Source organism: Gossypium hirsutum, chromosome D09, assembly GCF_007990345.1.
Source record: "Gossypium hirsutum isolate 1008001.06 chromosome D09, Gossypium_hirsutum_v2.1, whole genome shotgun sequence".
Lineage (NCBI taxonomy): Eukaryota > Viridiplantae > Streptophyta > Magnoliopsida > Malvales > Malvaceae > Gossypium > Gossypium hirsutum.
In genome coordinates, this window is record NC_053445.1 from 29,953,540 (window position 1) to 29,974,532 (window position 20,993).

At 32.9% G+C, this 20,993-nt stretch overlaps 1 protein-coding gene across 2 annotated transcripts; it reads left to right on the top strand.

Moving 5' to 3' along the window:
• The first annotated feature begins 874 nt into the window (after positions 1 to 874).
• Positions 875 to 12,264, top strand: LOC107891912 (putative ion channel POLLUX-like 2). 2 transcript variants are annotated; one of them, XM_016816835.2, is made up of 24 exons: positions 875 to 1,166; positions 2,136 to 2,251; positions 2,634 to 2,737; positions 3,938 to 4,227; positions 4,913 to 4,984; positions 5,960 to 6,035; positions 6,152 to 6,250; positions 6,360 to 6,514; positions 6,783 to 6,887; positions 7,122 to 7,208; positions 7,829 to 7,913; positions 8,002 to 8,149; positions 8,634 to 8,710; positions 8,790 to 8,870; positions 9,473 to 9,643; positions 9,735 to 9,848; positions 10,034 to 10,126; positions 10,206 to 10,332; positions 10,523 to 10,599; positions 10,694 to 10,741; positions 10,836 to 10,905; positions 10,986 to 11,059; positions 11,502 to 11,612; positions 12,023 to 12,264. In XM_016816835.2, exons 1-24 carry the CDS (start codon positions 1,078 to 1,080, stop codon positions 12,122 to 12,124), a joined length of 2,571 nt encoding a protein of 856 aa, XP_016672324.1. In that variant the 5' UTR covers positions 875 to 1,077; the 3' UTR covers positions 12,125 to 12,264. The 2 variants fall into 2 exon arrangements, with proteins under 2 accessions (XP_016672324.1, XP_040956225.1); XM_041100291.1 differs by lacking the exon at positions 2,634 to 2,737 and having other exon boundaries at positions 1,149 to 1,166.
• Positions 12,265 to 20,993: the final 8,729 nt, after the last annotated feature.

Consider the following 20,993-nt stretch of genomic DNA (forward strand, 5'->3'; position numbering starts at 1 on the left):
TGGCCCATATTAAATTTTTTTAGCTTATTTTATTAAATACAAAATTTTAAAACAAATATTAAAACAAAAAACAAATAAAAAATGAGACTAAAACAATTCTTAAAACAATACACAAATTGAAAATATAATAAGAAGTGGTTTTATTAAAATTGAAACAAATTAGAACTAAAATAATAACCAAATTAATAATAAAAAAAAAGTTTTACAATATCGAAATAATATTAAAAACGACAACAGACAACATAAATTATGTTGAAACCAAAGCAAGTAGCACCAAAATAAAATAGTTGCAAAAGAACAATAAAACACCACCAAAATAGCACCAAAACAGCATCAAGGTTTATGAAAAATATATTTGATTAAAAATAAAATATATATATTTAATATATAATTCGGGCTGGGCCGGGTCGAGCCCGGGCTAAATTTTTTTTACTTAAAACGGACCTCTTTTTTTACTCAAACCCATATTTTAAGAATACATTTTTACCCGAACCCTTTTAATTTTTAGACGGGTCATTGGGCCGGGCCGGGTCGAGCAGCGCAACCCATAATCACCTCTAGTAGAGTCCATCTAATACAACGAACAACGGATGAAAAATTCAACAAAAACTGACCCAAAACATGGACTTAAAATGAAAAACAAACCTAATCCTTACAATTAGGGACTCAAATCCAATCTGGGCCCAACCTTTTGTGAAAAATTACAGACTCGAATCTAACCGGGGCCCAACCTTTTGCGAAGAATATGAATCTCATTGGGTAGTTAGATACAATTTTAGTGTGTCTTATCTCAAATTCTACAACGTGGCTAATAAGTAATGAGCACATGCTTATTGCCTCTAAGTAGTAAGTCCAGCGGCGAATGAAGTGGTCCACTTTCACTTCCTTCCAAATTTTTTTTGGTTCTCATTCTTGTCTTAAAACTTCATATTTCAGACCAAAAAAAATCTAACTCCACTTTCTGTCCATATTTTCTTATAACAAAAAGTTTATCTACTTTTCACGTTTTCTTTTTTCTAAAATATTTTATTTTGTTTCTCCTTTCGGCCCTCTCACCAAGAAAAAAGTGAAGCAAAGATGATCCATCTTTGTCAGTTTCAAAGCCCTCAGCCATGGTTGTTGTCTCCAACAATTTCCAAGTTCACTCAAACATCCTCTTCTACTAGGTACTTTTGTATCTTTTTCTTTGCTCTAAACATGCGTTATTGAAGTTGGGTTTCATTGAATTTCTGGTAATAATGCATTACTGCTCGTCTTATGAACTTAAAACACTCCATTTTTTAAACCCTAAACTTACTTCAATTAGTTCATTCAGTTGTCCTTTAGTAGGGAGTGGGCTGAAGGTTAGTTCAATTGGTTTGTATCCAATTATCCTCCCCAAACTTAGTTTAATTGATTCAGACAAACCCTGTTTTTTTCTTTAATTCTTCAATGTTAATGGACTAATTCTCTATATAATTATGTATGCTGTTAAAGGTTTGGTTTTTGTTGGGGGGGTGTGCCTTTATGAGTTTTTGGTCTGCCAAGTTTGCTAACTCTCCGAAACATTGACATTATATATAACATGTTCTATGATGCTCAAACTCTTCAATTTTATGAATATATTTGACTGTTGTACGCTTTTAAACCTTAAAGACTGCTCTAAGGGCACTCATTATCGAAACCCGAATAATAACATTACAGTTTTCTAAAGTACATATATCACAGTAGCATGCATTATAGTTAAACTGAATACTCATGTCCTCCACATGGCCAGACACAAATATGGATATGACTCTCGAAGGACTCTTCAAATACATGGAAAACTTAGAAAATTAAACATACTTTTGTTGGACGCATCCATACTCGGGATTAACACCCCAACCCGAGTAACATAGCAAGTATTTTTACTGTTACACTTTCAAAAAGCTACAAAATGGTTGACCAGTTCTTGTAGCATGGATGTGCCGGCTCTGCAAGTAGTGGATTCGACGTTAAAACTGTTCCATCTAGACAAAATTGGTTTTTCTTCCCTTGTCTTTTTGCCTGATCAATTGGATAATTATTCAGCGTATCCAACATAGCATGTGGTCTGAAGTTTTGCCCTTTCTTTTTCAGTTTATGTAGTTACCTTTTCTATCTTTTTTTTTTTGTAGAACACACGGGATTAGAGGCTCGAAGAATATGATATTTTTCCGGAAATCAGTACTATGCAGCTTTTGGTTGAACAATTCTTCATCTAACAATGTGCATAAATTTGTAAACGGTGGAGGTGAGTCCAAGCCATCTGCATTAAGAGTTTGTCAAACTGATGGTTGTGCTTGGTCTTTATCTTTTGATGTTAACTGTGGAACTTTTATTGTTCTAATCACCCTTTGTTGAATATCTATCACATAGGTGAATAGTTAAATTTGGAATTTCAGATTTTTATGTCAAATGAGTATGCATGACATTTGTGGTCGGTTCGTAATTGTGCAAGCTAATCCTAGCTTGTTAGTGTTTGATAAGCTTATGTTTTACAGGCTCATAATTACACTTCCAGTTGTGTTTTCTAGTTTACATTTATGCCTATTCGCCTCATGTTTTGTTCCTTCGGAAAGTTAAAAGATAATTTTTCGCTTTCCATAAGAATCATGATAGCTTTTCTCTTACAGGAAAATGGGAAGTTACTTGTAGAAAAGAAACATATAATTCAGAGTGCAGTTCAAATAACTCGAATGTTAAATTCTTTAGGATGGACTTACTGGATGGTTCTCAAGTAAGGATTAAATCTCGGATTCTACAAGTGTTAATATGAACATGCTTTCTTGATGTTGTAAATAGATGTGTTCTATCAATTTGTTGCAATGACTTAGAGTTATTATATATTTTTCTGTTTCCATTCTTTGAATATCTTCTGTATTAATAGATAGTTTTCATTATGAATGTTGCATGCATCTACCAGTTGATTGTTTGTTTTCTGTCTTTCTTTATTTTCTGGAGTGGAGCCAAGTGGAGCAATTTCCGGTACATGCTACCATAACATGACTCCGGTTTGGTTTCGAAAGTGTCTTCCTCTTTCCATCCATAATGATAATCCTCTTAAGTAAATAAAGGTGAAATAAAAGAAGAAAAACCCAATCAAGGAAGCTAATTTTGTATAAGGCAACTTGGTCTGGACTTGATCAGATATGAGCTTAACCATGCTTAATGACCCCTCTTGTTCAATAAACTAGTGACAGACTAACCACCCTACATGTGAAACTGATGGAATCATGCAACATGAGCATGTCTTGGAAGGTCATATTTCCATACCTATTTTCAAATATGTGTTCGACATGGATGTTGAACAAAAGTCCTTCAAGCAAAATGAAGAGTTAGAGCAACATAGTTGGAAGGACAAAAACAAATCAGAGTACTTGTTCAACTTTGGATTATGGATGTAAATGAGAGAAAACCGAAAGCAAGGAGATCGTTCTTGCCACATAAGATCTTTCTTCCCAAGAAAACGACTAAAGAAGTCTTCCGACAATTATTGCTATTCGGACTTCTTACCATAATGCAATCTTGCTATTTACGGAATCATGTTGTGATGCTTGAAATTACCTTGTTCATTTGGCTGCTGTCATTGTAGTGGAAGCTTGCACTAGTAAACGTTCATTTATGGAATTATTTACAGAAAATGAATATTGAAGTCTCTGTTGACATTGTTTATTACAATATTCCGTACATCTTACAATAATGCAATTTTGCTATTTACTGAATTATTTGGTATTGTTCAAAATTACCTTGTGCATTTGGCTGCTGTCATTGAGTGGAAGCTTGCACTAGTAACTGTTCATTTACGGAAATATTTCTACATTACCTTTATTTGACTCATAGAACTTGCTGCTTTCTCATTCGTTTTCGATTCTTGGATGGTATAGCCATGACTTTACAACGTTTAATGGCCAAATTTTCTTGATTGTCATCACTGCAGCTGCAGGGTCATCAAGCTAAACCGATCAGGACTTTGTCGGCATTTTTCTTACTGAGACTAATCCAAATAGATTTTGCCAACACATTAATAAAGATGGTCCAAGACTTATTTCCACATCTATTTCGGAATTTGGCTGTTAGAAGCTTACCTCTTGCATGCATATCTAATTCCTTGAATAAACCGGCGCCTCTTAACTTGAACATGTCCTTACCTTCGGTTCGAGATATTAGGTGGAATTTTTCTCGGATACTGTATTTATTCAACATTCAACTGGACAAAAATATTGCTACGTAAGTAAAATTTATCATCCTAGATCTTTTTTGGGTTTGATTTGCAGTCATGGTGCTTTTTGTTTTTTCCAATTATCAATTTCTATGGCCAGTGGCCAGACTTAGCAATAAGGCACTGTTATTGACCAAAAGTCTGATGGTGATCAGTGCAAAACTGCCTATTCTACAGTTAAGAATGATCAGTTTATGCAACATTACTCGGACATAGGTCATGCGTAGGTGACCCTCCTTAGCTATCTCACTCGAATTTGGGTGTAACTGTTGGACATGGGTATGTTCAATTTTTTCAACACCGAAGACATGGTGTTAGGAGACTGTCAAATTAAGCTGTAGTATGATGTTTGGTTATTAATTATGACTGAGTAGTAATAAACAAAGTATGCTTCAAAGCCAATATTGACTGAATAGAATAAATTATGCCAAGCAACCAATCTTGATTCCGTGCTGCTCGAACTTGGGTGTAAGTGTCAGATACCTTAAAGTTTTCTATTCTTTTCCTGTGTATTCGGAGAGTTATAGAAAGGTTACATTTTCATCCTCATCTGGATATGTATCCGACATGGGTGGCGGACTTGGGTAAGAGTCGAAACAACATAGCTTTTGTTCCCATCTCGACCACATGGACTTATAGTTCAGAATTTATGTTATAAGATTGAGTAATTCACTTGTTTCCAACTTTTTGTAGGTTTCTTTTGGCTCTCCTTGTAGCATGCTTTTCATTCGTTGTTGTAGGTGGAATCCTCTTCTTCAGGTTTAGGTAATGTTCAATTAATCCTGATTTTTTAAATATTATTTTATATATAATTGTAGCATGTTATGGCAAATGCAATGTTAGGGTTTCTGAAGTTTTGTTATGTTTAATTTTGCTGCAATAACTTCTATACTTCGGACTATGTTCGCTTTTAGCCTCTCTTCATTCAGTTTTATAATCTGATCAGTACTAAAAAGAAACAAAAGAATAAAAGGAAATTATACCTGTTATATTGTAATATTGTTTGTCTTGACATGGTACTTGAAACTCCTATAGAGGATTTTTTTTGTGTGTGTGTGAAAATCATGCCAAAGGCAAGGTCAGTCAGGTTTTTTACTACAATTTTTGGGGTTGGGGTGAGGTGTATTGAGATAAAATCTGCTCACCCTGTCTCGGAATATTTACTAAAATGCTCATTTAATTTTTTTATACATATTATTTTAAATATTTTACTTATAGTATCTAAGTCTTGTAAGACAACATATAATTGGTTTTGGATTGTTAAATTAGTATAACGCAGTATTATCAAAATTTTGGGGTGGAGCGGCATAGTACAGATTTTTTCTTTCTGGAGTCGGGGTTTGAGGGATAAAGTGTTAAATAAAATAAGTTTTGGGACAATTTAGGTATATATACATAAAAACTGGGTCGTGAGAGGCGAGCCAAAAACACCCTGTCTGTCTCCATCCCTGCTTGAAACCAAGAATTTCTTCTACCATTATCACATCTTCTATTCATTTTAACTTCAATATATCTTGAATTTATCAAAGTTATAAGACTATGTGAAAGGTTGTATAATTGTAAGTATTTTTTGTGGTGAATGTTGTAATTAAGTTGTTTCTCATTGATTCGGCATCAGATTGTTCATCATTCTCCAACATTGTTGTATGTTCTAGCTGCCAATTTGCAACTCCATCGTGGAAAATAGCTACAATGCTACTTTTGTTTGCTAATCCGGTAGCTATGGCTTGAAAACCACAGGGGTAAATCACAATCTCTCGAGGATTGCTGCTGGGAGGCGTGGTCATGCCTTATTTCATCGTCATCCCATTTAAGAGTATGTGATCCATTATGAATCTAATCATTTGGTTGCTTTAAGATATGATCAAATATGTTTTGCCTGCGTGATTACAAAATTGAATTCAAAAAACATATTCATGTATTGAACTACAGCTAAGAACGCGAACCGAACGTATTCTTGGCTTCATTCTTGCTATATGGGGGATATTATTTTACTCTCGGTTGTTAAGCACAATGACAGAACAATTCCGAGTAAGCACTTTGTCTATAGCAATTTTTACCTTCACGTCTTTTGTTTTTTTTTTTTTTGAGTGCTTGTATTATTTACTTAAGCTCATGGCATTTTGATTTTGGGCAACAGAACAACATGCAAAAACTCCGGGAAGGTGCACAAGTGCAAGTTTTGGAGAATGATCATATCATCATTTGTGGTGTAAACAGCCGTCTGGCTTTCATACTACAGCAGCTAAATAATTATCACAAATTTGCCGTGCGATTAGGTACTGCTACAGTCAGGTAAACTGTTATGCTGCTGCCTATGATACTCAGACTCAGGTCTGAGTGTCTGATACAACTATATGTCTGGCATGGGTAGTTTTATTTTTTTATAAAATATTCCAAATATTTGGAGAGTCCTTGGAAGGTCATATCTTGGTACTTTTGTCCAAAGATTTGTTAAACACGAGTACTTTAAAAAAACGAAGAGTTGGAGCGACATAGACTGCCACTTTTTTTGTGTATGTTTGTGTAATTATCGGTTTCTACTTGTATAATGCTGTCATAGGAGGCAAAGAATTCTTCTTTTGGCGGATCTTCCAAGGAAGCAAATAGACAAGCTGGCGGACAACATTGCCAAGGATCTTATTCATATTGATATCCTTTCAAAGAGGTATAGGAATGATGTCCACTTCCCCCCTAATTTACAAACCCCAACTAGTTTCCCTTTTATAGTCATTCCCAGTCCCAGATAAAAATTTAGCTGTCATATCTTTTAACTTCAAGCTAATTACTCACTTCTTTGCTAAATCTGTAAACTTATGATCCTTTCTGGTTTTCACGAGATAAATGAAATTTCTAATTGTCTTAAGCTTCCATATTTTAAATATTAGTTCTACTTGTGCAGTTGTAGCCTTAGTTTGACGAAATCATTTGAAAGAGCAGCAGCTAATAAGGCACGCGCCATTATCATTCTTGCGACAAAAGGAGATCAGTAATACCTCTATCAACTTAAATGAAATATATTCCTTTGATGATCGTCTTTTGTTAGTGTTACATTATGTCATTTCCTATTACTCCAAGATTATTTTAACTCTTGAATGCTGCATGATGCAAAGTTTAGCCTTTTTTACCCGATAATTTGTTTAGCCGAATTTTACTTATAGTATTAGTTGTCAGATTACTAGTAGTTTCTAAAATCAAACCTACACTGCAGTGATTGACCCTTAAACTCGGACTTGAGGGTTTGGAACTACGTTACACAGACTTGGACTTGTCAGATATGTTCAATTTTTCTAAATTTGAATGTATTTGAAGACTCTTTGGGGGGGGGGGTTATATTCCCATACCTATGTCTGGATATGCAACAGATACTGGTACTTAAAAAAAAAAAACTTTAGACTCGGAGTAACATAGGCTTTAAAAGCTATGAATGCCGGAAAAGTTGCACACTGCATTGAGGAATGAAGTTAAGATAATAGCTGTAGCAGAAGCTATTAAGCTCTGCTATGCTAGTTTCTAGCAGATTCTTTTGCATGTTTGTTTTTAATTGGTGCATAATACAGACACCTTCTTCAGGGGAAATTTAGTGACTACGGTTCCTTAACTGATTAGGTATGGAGTTGATACAGATGCGTTTCTCTCCGTACTAGCACTTCAACCTATTCCCAAGATGGAATCCATTCCCACGATTGTCGAGGTCTGCACATTTGCATCACCATAGGATCAAAATATTATTCTACTAAGATAAATCGAGTTTAATTTGGCATTTTTTTCCCCTGATGCAGGTTTCAAATTCCAATACATGTGAGCTCTTGAAGTCAATCTCCGGACTGAAAGTAGAGCCAGTGGAAAATGTTTCTTCTAAACTATTTGCTCAATGTTCTCGGCAAAAGGGGCTCATAAAGATCTACAGGCACTTGCTTAATTACCAAAGTATGATATGAGTTCTTGTTGAGAACTTCTATTTTCCTGATGTCCGAAAGACAATTAAAGTGTAAATATTAAAATTCCCTGTTTATTGCTGCTTTTAAATAATCTGGGATGGTTGTAAATCTAGATACCTTTTAAAACTAGGTAGTTCTTATTCTTGGTCAATAAAACTGTATGAGTGTTGGGTTTGAGTGTTGGATAGATAATGTGACCAAGATGGGGTATGTGCAATATTTAAGTCTTTCCATGTCTCTGGAGGGTCATATCTATGTGCCCATGTTTAAAAATGTATCAGACAATGTGTCAAATACGGATACTTAAAAAACAATAGAGTCGGAAGAACATAGGCTTGACCTACAAAATGTTGTCATTTCTAATAGTTTCTTCTCTTAGGGTCTTTTCTATCGGTAAATGAAACTCTATGGGTCCATTTCTTGTTCTTGTTGTAGATTTCTACTCGAAAACTAATTATATCATGATATTGCAGAAAATGTATTCAGTCTTCACCATTTTCCGAGTCTAACCGGGTTGACATATAGACAAATACGACAAGGGTTTCAAGAGGTAATGCTTTATGCTAAAACTCAGTATTTGTTGGTATGAAGAACTTCCATGCTATTGTCTTATGGTGGTTTCTTTTCAGGCAGTTGTTTGTGGTCTTTATCGGAATGGTAGGATATACTTCCTCCCTGGAGATGATGAAGTTCTTCAGGAAATGGACAAAGTATGTAGACTATATGACTTTTCAAACTTCCATCTTGATATGTAACTTTTTTAAGCTAGTTCCATAATTCGGCATCATAAAATGTTATTGTACAAAAAATGTCAAGTTCTTGGGGACACTATTTAGAAGAGGAAATAACCATTTTAATTCAAGAATATCTTGCTTGCTACACGAATATTGACTTTTCTAACAAACATACTGATAGTTCGAGTCTTGTAAACTTGAGTAAATCATTTAAAGTTTTCCATACTTATGAATGTATGCAACTATAGATAGTCTCACGATCTACTTGTGTCCTATGTTGCTCTGGTTTTTCCTTTTTCTTTTAAGTACTTGTGTCCGACACCTAGTCTGAGGCTTATCTAGACATGGGTATGAAGATATGATCTTTCAATAACCCTCCAAATACACGCCCATCATGGAAAAAATTGAACATACCTTTATCCGACACATCTCCGGGTCCGAGTAATGTAGCTTGTGTCCATTTCTTAACTTGGAGTAGTAATACAAGTACTTACCAAGATTTTGTTTGGAAAAAATTGCTTTTCCGAAATTTCAGGTCCATGCACCCTTCCTAATGCATTTCTCTTTTATTCATGCAGGTATTGTTAATTGCCCCTATTAACAGGACAGCAAAACAACAACTTGTAACCAACATGCAAAAAGCTTCAGAAGTTTCGAGAAATAATGCGGAGACCCAAACTCATGCTTTAGAATTGAGAAAAGAACGAATGTTAAATATCATGAAACGTACCAAGAAACGAGGATCAAAGGTATGTTTCCCAAAGAGATAAGTTCGGTAACTGATAGCATCTATTAAATACTTCAAAAGACCAGTTATATGTTCTTTTGGTTTCGAAGTAGGCATCAGACCAAAGACTAGGTCCCAAAGAATGCATACTTTTGCTTGGGTGGCGACCAGATGTTGTTCAAATGATTGAAGAGTACGATAATTATCTCGGACTGGGAAGCATTGTGGTATGCTTTTATCTTCTTTTTCAGATTTTAACCGTCACGATTCCATAGTATCTTGTCTTGGAATTGGATGCTTTTTCTTCTTCCTGACATGTTATTTCTTCAACCTTAACACTTGATGAAAAGCAACTCCGATACATTTGCATCAGTTAAGTGTTAGATAATTTGTGTCGATACGCAATTTACAGGAAATATTATCAGACGTACCGTTAGAAGAAAGGAAGAAGGCAAGCTCCATGTCTGGTCAAAGAAAACTAAAAAATGTCGAGGTTATCCATAGGGTACGATCTTGTTCAGTCGATCATGTTGAACTTCTCAAGGTTTCTGCCTAATCTATTGTTTCATTTTTGTGCACTGCAGATTGGGAACCCAATGAACTATGATAACTTAGAGGAAACCATAATGGATATACAAAATTCTCACAAGAAAGGGGGTCATATTCCTTTTTCTATTCTTGTGATTTCCGATAGAGAATGGCTTCTCGGAGGTAATAATCTATGTTAAGTTCTTCATTTTTCTTAAAGTATGGGATATGATCTAAAAAAAAATTGAACATATTTGTGTCGGACATGTACTCATATCCAACACTCCCGCTGATGTCTGAGTAACAGAAGTAATGGTAACTGATAGAGAATATTTCTGTTGGTAATCTTCCAGCTAAGTATTTTTCTTTTCAGATCCATCGAGGGCAGACAAGCAATCTGCGTACTCACTTCTTCTTGCAGAAAACATTTGCAACAAACTTGGAGTGACTGTACGTTTCATTGCGATATAATGATAATGTCATTGTCGTGAACTTTTAATTTCCGAGTTAAACTCAAGTATTAAGAGGATTGATTGTTCATCAGGTCCAAAATCTAGTTGCGGAGATTGGCGACTCAAAATTGGGCAAACAAGTAACACATTTAAGCAATTTAAGAATTTCTTATAATATGATCATCAATTTTTTAAGGTTTTGCACATATGGTTGATATCCCTCCAAACCCGCAGATTACAAGATTCAAGCCAACCTTGACGTATATCGCAGCAGAGGAAGTGATGAGTCTCGTAACAGCTCAAGGTCTCAAAGTTATATTGCTATAGCAGTATTTTACATTCGATGTGCTGTCTTGAGCAATGACTCTGTTTTGTGCATTGCAGTGGCCGAACACAGCAAACTGAATGAGGTTTGGAAAGACATTTTGAATGCTGAAGGCGATGAAATATACATAAAGGTATTGAGTTCGGAACATGTTTGATATGGGGATATTCAATTTTTTTTCTAAGTCCTATTTGGAAGATCTTTGGAAGGTTATATTCTTACGTTCATGTCCGAATATATATCGGGTATTGGTACTTCAAGAAAAACTAAAAGTTGGAGTAACTCTCTTATTTTGTTGGTAAGGCACTGGAATTTTGTTACCCTTTTAGGCTAGTTACTCAGACTTTTCATTGTTTTTAAGTATTTGTGTTTGAGATTTATAATTGAGACATATTTGGACATGGATATGGTATTATGATCCTCCAAATATATGAAAACTTCAAAAAAAACTGAGTATACTTGTTTTGGGATCGGTAACGCATCTTATTTGTCAGTATGGTGATAGAATCACCTTTTTCGTGTGGAAATCCAGCATTTCTTGATGTCGTAGGTTACTTAACTATGTTTCTTGACAGGATATTGGCCTCTACATGAAAGAAGGGGAGAACCCGTCCTTCATGGAGCTATCGGAAAGGGCATGTTTGCGGCGAGAAGTTGCCATCGGATATATAAAGAACAACAAGAAGGTACAGTACACATCTGCTCGGCTATGTTAATCTAGACTTGAGATCAGTGTCTGATACTACGTTCTAAACAAGACACCTGGGCTCACAAGCTACTTAGGTATGATTTGAAAGAAAGACAAAAAGTTAAACCTCAGATCAATCATTGTCGATTCTAACTCGAGGTTGAGCAGTTGAGTGAGCTGAATTCAAGTATCTAATGCTCGACTCCAGTAGCTTGTGAGCTTAATTGAGTTTTTTTCATTCTTATTTGAAAAAAACTCGGGTAGAACTCGATCTCAAGTGTAAAAAATCAAGTTTGATGTCGAGCATAGATACAAATACTTTTTAAGAAAAATAAAAAAGTCCGACTAACGCAGCTGCTAACCCAGATTTTTTTTAGTAGCTAATACATGATTTTGTTACAAATGCAGGTCATAAATCCAAATCCTAAAACAGAACCTTTGTCCTTTGAAATGACGGATTCGTTAATAGTGATATCGGAGCTTGAAGGAGAGCAACCTATTGTTGTTTAGACTTTACCCATTTTGTTGTTTAAAATTTCAGTAGTTCATGTATTTCCAATAAATTTTATGGTGTCGGCTTCATAACTCTGTGCATGGCTGAGTTGAATAGGAGATGACAGAAATTAGCCAAAAGGTAAGTATTTTGAAAATTCATGCTCTACCCATTCGAGAATTGGACACTCTTTTCTGAACTGAATCGGCATATCAGTTAGGAATAAGGGTTGGATTGGTTGACCTAAAAATCGGTTGAACCAGTTGATTCGGTAGTTTTTAATTTTCAAAATTTTTTAATAATTTATCTAATTGAACTAGTTGGACCGGTTAAACCGGTTGAATTAGGAACTTGTGGTTTGAACAATTCGACACCGATTCAATTATGAGAACTTTGGAAGAGCTGGTAAAAATCAATTCAATTGTTAAAAATAGAATTAAATGATTATTATGATAATCAAGTTCTTAGATTTGAATTTTTAATTATTTAGGATGTTTAGAATTCTAATTTTGTAGATATGATATTAGAGTGTAATTATATTGTAATTTTTTTATATAATATTTGTTAGTATAAATTGTAATTATAAAATAATATAATTTTAAATTCTAAAAAAGATATTAATTATTATAAAAGTTATTAATAACACTGAGAGAAAAAAAATGTAAATGTTATAAAATAAAAGAGATAGAGAAACAACAAAGAAAATATGAGAAGCAATAAATAATGTATTTTATTGATCAATGGGATGATTATAATGTTTCATTAGAATCTTTATTTATAGGCATAAGAAGTATAAAATAAGTAAATATCTAATTCTAATAACTATTAGAATTTAAAGTACATCAAAATTTTATATTGATTATGATGGACATCCTTAATATTCCCCATTGGATGTCAATTAGTAGATAATGTGCCTTGTTAAAATTTTATTAGGAAAAATCATGTGGGATAAAAATCTAAGAATACACAATCTTCTATTATAAGCTATCTAATTAAAAATTTTTACCAGAAAAACTCAATGAGGCAAAACCTTGGTTAAAGATAAAAGAGTGCAACTTGTTTTAAACTCTCCTTAATGGCAATATTATATTGCATCTTTGAGTTGACACATTCCAATCTTGTATAATAGTGTTTCAAATGTTGAAGTTGGTAATTTCTTAATAAAAAAATATGTTAAATTATCAATAGAACGAATTTGTTAAACATTTATATCGCATATTTTCTCAAGATCATGGGTGAAGAATAATTTTGGTGAAATATATTTCATTCTATCAGCTTTGATGTAACCACCCTTCAATTGAGCTATACATGCTACATTATTTTCATATAAGATAGTTGACATCTTTTCCTATAAAGGCAAATCACATATCTTCTGGATATGTTGAGTTAATAACATTAGCTAAAGACACTCTCGACTTGCCTCATGCATTGCAATTATTACTGCATGATTTGAAGAAGCGGTAGGTAATTTTTGATTTGTTGAACACCATGATATGGCAGTACCCTCACATTTAAATAAATATCTCGTTTGAGATCAACCTTTATGTGGATCTGATAAGTATCCAACATCAGCATAACCGACTAATAGGGATTTTGAATCATTTGAATAAAATAATTTCATATCAATGGTCACTCTAAGTACATGTCTAATTTCATTCCAATGTCTACGTATTGGAGAAGAACTAAATCTTCCTAACAAGTTTACAGCAAAAGCTATATCAGGTCTTGTGTTGTCGGTAAGATACATCAATGTCCCTATGGCACTTAGATATGGTACTTCAAGACCAAGAAATTCTTCATCATTCTCGTAAGGACGAAATTAATCTTTATTTACAACTAATGATCGTACAACCATCGAAGTACTCAATGGGTGCGCTTTATCCACGTAAAATTTCTTTATTATCTTTTCTATATAAGATTATTGATGAATATGAATTCCATCTTTTAAATGCTCGATTTGTAAGTCAAGGCAAAATTTTGTTTTTCCAAAATCTTTCATCTCAAATTCTTTTTTTAAACAATTTATTGTATTTTGAAACTCTTCAAGAGTTTCAATAATATTTAGATCATCAACATAAATAGAAATTATAACAAAATCTGATCCGAGCCTTTTTATAAAGACACATAGACAAATTGGATCGTTTTTGTAACCTTCTTTTAACAAGTATTCACTAAGACGATTGTACCACATACGTCCATATTGTTTTAATCTATATAAACTTTTCTTTAATCTAATTGAGCAATTTTCCCGATAAACTTTATATACTTCTGGGATTTTCATATAAATTTCACTATCAAGTGTACCATATAAATAGGCTGTAATAACATCCATTAAATGCATATCAAGTTTTTCACGTACTGCCAGACTAATAAGATATCTAAATGTGATTGCATCCGCCACAAGAGAATATGTCTCTTCATAATCAATGTCGAGCAATATGTCTCTTCATAATCAATGTCGAGCCTTTGCGAAAATCCTTATGCTACAAGTCGTGCTTTATATCTTACGACTTATTCTTTTTTCATTTCATTTTTGCAAAAATACTCATTTATATCCTACTAGTTTTACACCTTTAGGTGTTTGGACTACATGTCCAAAATCTTCATGTTTAGAAAGTGAGTTCAATTATGCTTGAATTGCATCTTTCCATTTTGGTCAATCTTTTCTATTTTTACATTCCTTGATAGATTTAGGCTCAGGATCCTCATTTTTTATTATTATTTCAATAGCAATATTATAAGCAAAATTATTGTCTACAACTACATTATTTTTTTCGGTTCCATATTTTTCTCATATTGACATAACTTATCAAGATCTCTTTATTTTCATCATTTTTATTTTCACTTTTAGGTACCTGAATCTCTTTTTGAGTTTTATAATTAGTTATGTCATGGGTCTCTTTGAGGAACCCCTGCCTTCACTATATGACTATCTTGAATGCTTGCTTCTTTTCTTTAACGAGGATTTTTATCTTTGGAACCGACCGGTCTTCCTTGCTTCAGGCATGAATTATTTTCTTTTGCACTAACAGTTTGCCGTATTAGGATATCAATTTGTATTGGAGCATTTTCAGCTGGTATGTGAGATTTAATAAATCTGGCAGTTTATTTATAAAATAAATTATCTGTTGAACTTCTGGTTCACATTGCTTTGTACGAGGATCTTAGACATTGATAATTCATTTCAAGTACTTTATTAATCCAGCTTTTTATTCTCTCCCTCTAATATTGGAAAAACTGACAACTCATGTTACAACTAAATCTCGAATTAATAGCTCAAAAATATTATAAGGAGACTCATATAAATATACATTCTCAATCTCTTATGATGACCCATATTTGTGCATTGTGGTGGAGCAATTGGAATATATACCGCACATCCAAAAATTGTAAGATGAGAAATATTTTACTTTTGACCAAAATTCAATTGTAATGGGGAGTATTTATAATTTATTGACTTGATGCATACAACATATAAAACAATACAATTTCATGCTGAAGTAGGAAATTTTGTTCTCATAAGTAATAGTTTAGCTATTAGTTGGAGGCATTTGATAAATGATTTAGCTATATCGTTTTATGTGTGAACATGAGCTACAGGATGTTCAACTTTTATCCCGATTGACATACAATAATTATTGAAAGTTTGGGGTATAAACTCACCAACATAAGCACGATGAATTGTTTTAATTGCATAATTTGAAATTAATCATTTAAACAAGCAATCTTGCAAAGGACAGGTTGCGAGTTGATAACGTATATGATTATTTTGTATATGCATCTATCAAAATCATATAATGTCAAAATCATTCACCATAATATCAAAATCATCCACATGGTGGATGAATGGGCCCATATTCATTTCAGAAATGCAAAACATTAAATCTTAACTTTAACCAGTGAGTTTGTAATAATCAATTATCATTTAGAACAAGCAACACATGAGAATTCTTTAAATTAAAGAATCTTCTGGTTCTTTAATAAATGTCTATATGAATTCTCAATTAATTTTTGCATCATATATAATCTAGGACGGTCTAACTGGTCACGTCAAATAGTAAATGTATTTGTATCGGTAAACTTCTGATTTATTTAATCATATTTTTCAATCTTACTAATAATGTAAATATAAATATTGACAGTTAATAATTTTATTGTTATTCTTTTTATTTTGTATTCACATATAAGCAATATTGTGACATTTACTTTTGGAAATGTCTACATCAATGTGAAGTTCATAATATTATTAACTCAATAAATGAAATATAATTTGCAAACAATTATTTGCAATATTTACTTCAGGGAATATGCTAAAATTTTCAAATCTTTTTACCACAATTTTCTTGTTTTTCATTATTATTCTTTTTCTAGTGGTTAAAAGTACCACTATTATAACCATCTTGATAACGGTTATTAGTACGTCTCCAACCACAGTCTCAATTACAACAACAATCATGATCTCTATATTTTCATTTTTCATAATTGTTATGTACTGCTACATTCACTTCAGTGAATGAAGCAAAACTAGTGGGAAAAATTTCATAATTTTTCATTAGTAATTTATTATTTTGCTTAGCCACTAGAAGGTATAAGATCGTTCGAAAATACTTTTGAAGTCATATTGTGTAATGTTTTCCTTTGGGGAATATATATAATACAAATACATGAGTATCTCATGTTATTTCTATATATGATTTTAATGTAAAACACATAAATATTTTATTCAACATATATCTTTTTGATCTGAAAAATAATATTATATTTTACAAAATTTTGCATCACAATGAAGTAAAATATTAGCTCTTAAAGAGCTCTTTTTTTTTATTATAGTTTGATGCAATATTAGGTCTTCAGGAGCATATAATCATTTTATTATATAACCTTAATGAATGTTTAATTTATTTTAAATAATATACAGTTTTGCAATTCTTTTTATCATGAATGATAAAAAAATTTATGATCTTCTAAAATTTTATTTATTCATATAGAATGAATATGTATAAATAAAATATATATTAAACATAACAAATAATAAATTCATGTTACTAATAAATCATTATGGTTAGATAATATATATTTTATATATCATAACACAAAAAATACAAAATATTATAATGTCAAATTAAAATAACTTTACAACCATAAAGGTTTAAACATAAACATTTTCTAACTTTCACCTCTTATGATATAATTTCATTTCAAATTTTACAATGATATGAAATTATCACAGACAGGGTGAATATCCCAAAGTTCATAACAAATATTTCTACTCGCATTAGTAATAATCATATGTTTTAATAAAAATTAAAAATTAAGCCAATCAATTCTATTAATAAAAATATTTATCTCCACATAAAAATCTCAATAACTAAATGTGGGAAGTGTTTTATAAATTCATAAAGATACGGATAGTAAATTATATAAATTGAACTTTTTAATAGAAATCAAATCAAATTTCAAAAGAAGTTGATTAGATTGACTTACGTTACTATGAATGAGAAGTAGTGATTATAAACATCCTTTGTAATGAATAGAAAGAGATCATCTCCAAACAAATATCAAAAAGCAAACTTTGAGAGTGGATCTTATTTCTCAATTTCATATAGATAACAATATCAAATCTTTAACCATCCTTAAGAACAAAAAGTAAAATAAATTAATCAAAACAATGATAACGTATAATGAAAGAAGAATGAAAAATATTTTTATGTGGAAACTTCCTGTAAAAACTATACATCTTGATGCGGAATCCCGGATCTAGACACAAGAGAAACACAAATTAGAAATAAAACGAGAATAAATAAAATTAGTTAAATAATAAATAAATAAATAAAAAGGATAGATTTGCCCTATGGAACCCTTGGTTAACTTGTAACCAAAAACATCAATGATTGAGCGGCTCCCTACGAAACCCTTAGAAGAAGAACCTCTAGAAACACCGATGAACGGGAAAGAAATTTGAATATTTGCAACTTCGAAATACCCTCGAAAAGTAACAAACTCCAAACTAAATAGCAAGAGAAGAATCACTCTACTCTAAAAAATTTTCCTCACACAAATTTGAAAGAAAACAAATACTCTTCTTTTTATTCCGCCCCAATGTGTAGAAAACAAGCCTATTTATAGGCCAATTACAAGAGTAATTGAATCCTAATAAAACTCTTTAAAATTATCTAAGAAAATAAATAAATAATAACCTAACCAATAAAATTACTTAACTCATAAATGATGTGTCCCAACCAATGAGAATTAAATAAATAATAATAATAATAATATACATAAAAAATTAATCCACCAATTTATGGGCTTTTACTATTCCAAGATTGGTCCAGTGAATTGCATTCCCGTATTTGTCAATGTCACGAACATGATGAATTAAATTTGTCGCAACAAAGTCTTGGACAAAAGCATTCATCTTTGATTTTAATTGTCGTGCCTTGCTTCGAGTGATTGGACCACTAGGAAAGACAACCCTTTGAGTGTCACCTCCTTGGCTCGTATCATTCTCCCCCTCTTCAAGAAGATTCGTCCTCGAATCTGAACCTACATCAAATTCAAAAGGAGAAAGATCAGAAACATTGAAAGTAGCACTAACACTATACTCACCAGGAAGATTAATGCGATAAGCATTGTCATTTATTTTCTCGAGTACTTGAAATGGTCCATCTCCTCGTGCATCAAGTTTATTCTTTCTCTTAGAAGGAAATCATTCCTTCCTCATATGCACCCATACCCAATCTCCAGGTTCAAACAAGACTCGCTTTCGCCCTTTATTAACTCGATGTGCATTGGACTCATTCTTTTTCTCAATGGCTTTACGAGCCTTCTCATGGATCTCTTTCACTAAATCAGCTTTCCTTTCACCATCTAAATTAGCAATCTCATTCAAAGGTAAAGGAAGCAAATCTAAAACAGTAAGTGGATTAAAGCCATATACAATCTCAAAAGGAGTAAAACTTGTGGAAGAATGAACAGAACGATTATAAGCAAACTCAACATAGGGTATTCATTCTTCCCAAGATTTAACATTCTTACCTATTATGGCTCTAAGCAAAGATCCCAAAACTCGATTTACCAGATTTACCACATCGGTTTGACCATCAGTTTGAGGGTGGCATGTAGTAGAGTAAAGTAATTTAGTACCTAACTTACCCCATAACACCTTCCAAAAGTGACTAAGAAATTTTGCATCTCTATGGGAAACGATAGTCCTTGGGATTCCATGTAATCTCACAACTTCACGGAAAAATAGATCGGCAACATGGGTTGCATCATCAGTCTTATGGCATGGAATGAAATGAGCCATTTTAGAAAATCGATCCACAACCACAAAGATGCTATCTCGTCCACGCTTTGTCCTTGGTAAACCTATTATAAAATCCATTGAAATGTCAGTCCAAGGTGAACTAGGAACAGGAAGAGGAGTATATAGACCATGAGGCATCACAGTGGATTTAGCTTGTTTACAAGTAATACAAGTAGAGCAAATTTTCTCAACAAGTTTTCGCATGTTAGGCCAATAAAAATGCTCATGTAAAACATCATAAGTCTTAGTGACTCCAAAATGACCCATAAGACACCACTATGAGCCTCTCGAACCAACAATTCTCGCATTGAACACTTTGGTAAGCATAGTCTATTATTTCGAAAAAGATAGCCATCATGCTTATAAAATTTATGAAATGCACCATGTTCACATGCGTCATAAATGCTTGCAAAATCAGAATCAGTGGCATATAAATCTTTAAGATACTCAAAACCTAATAACTTAGTATGCAAAGTACTAAGTAAAGTGTACCTCCTTGATAGAGCATCAGCCACAATATTATCTTTACCTTTCTTATACCTTATAAGATAAGGAAAAGATTCAATGAATTCAACCCACCTCGCATGTTGCTTGTTCAACTTACCTTGTCCCTTTAAGTGCTTAAGTGATTCATGGTCAGTGTGAATCACAAACTCCTTTGGTAAAAGGTAATGTTGCCAAACTTCTAATGCCCTTACCAAGGCATACAACTCTTTATCATAGGTCGAATAGTTCAAATGTGCTCCACCAAGTTTCTCACTAAAGTAGGCTAGTGGTTTACTATCTTGCATGAGGACGGCACCTATACCTACACCAGAAGCATCACATTCAATCTCAAAGGTCTTTTCAAAATTAGGTAAAACAAGAATAGGAGCATTACACAATTTATCTTTAAGTTCATTAAATGCTAATTCTTGCTTATCTGTCCAATGAAAAGATACATTCTTTTTAATAAGTGCAGTCAAAGGCGAAGTAATTGTGGAAAAGTTACGAACAAACCTGCGGTAGAAACCGGCTAACCCAAGGAAAGACCTTACCTCAGAAACAGTTTTAGGGATAGGCCATTCTTTAATTGCCTTTACTTTCTCCTCATCCACATGGATTCTTGTAGAACTTATCACAAAACCCAAAAAAACAAGCTTATCCATACAAAATGTGCATTTTTCAAGATTAGCAAAGATTCGTTCATGCCTTAACACATCCAATACTAATTTAACATGCCCAACATGATCATTCAAAGTTTTGCTATAAATCAGTATGTCATCAAAATACACAACGATAAATTTTCCTAAAAAAGGTCTAAGTATGTGGTTCATTAATCTCATGAATGTGCTAGGAGCATTAGTTAAGCCAAATGGCATGACTAACCACTCATACAGGCCATACTTAGTCTTAAAAGCAGTTTTCCATTCATCACCTTGTTTCATTCTTATTTGATGGTAACCACTTTTTAAGTCAATTTTAGAGAAAATGCACGCACCATTAAGCTCATCCAACATATCAACTAATCGAGGAATTGGATATCGATACTTTACCGTAATCTTGTTGACAGCATGACAATCAACACACATTCTCCAAGA

Bases quoted from the DNA above. Each gene is read 5' to 3' on its own strand.
- LOC107891912 (XM_016816835.2), top strand. From the start codon at position 1,078: ATGATCCATCTTTGTCAGTTTCAAAGCCCTCAGCCATGGTTGTTGTCT. The intron at 6,515-6,782 runs GTAAACTGTTAT...ATGCTGTCATAG, and splicing joins TTAGGTACTGCTACAGTCAG to GAGGCAAAGAATTCTTCTTT. The intron at 8,871-9,472 runs GTATGTAGACTA...TTATTCATGCAG, and splicing joins TTCTTCAGGAAATGGACAAA to GTATTGTTAATTGCCCCTAT.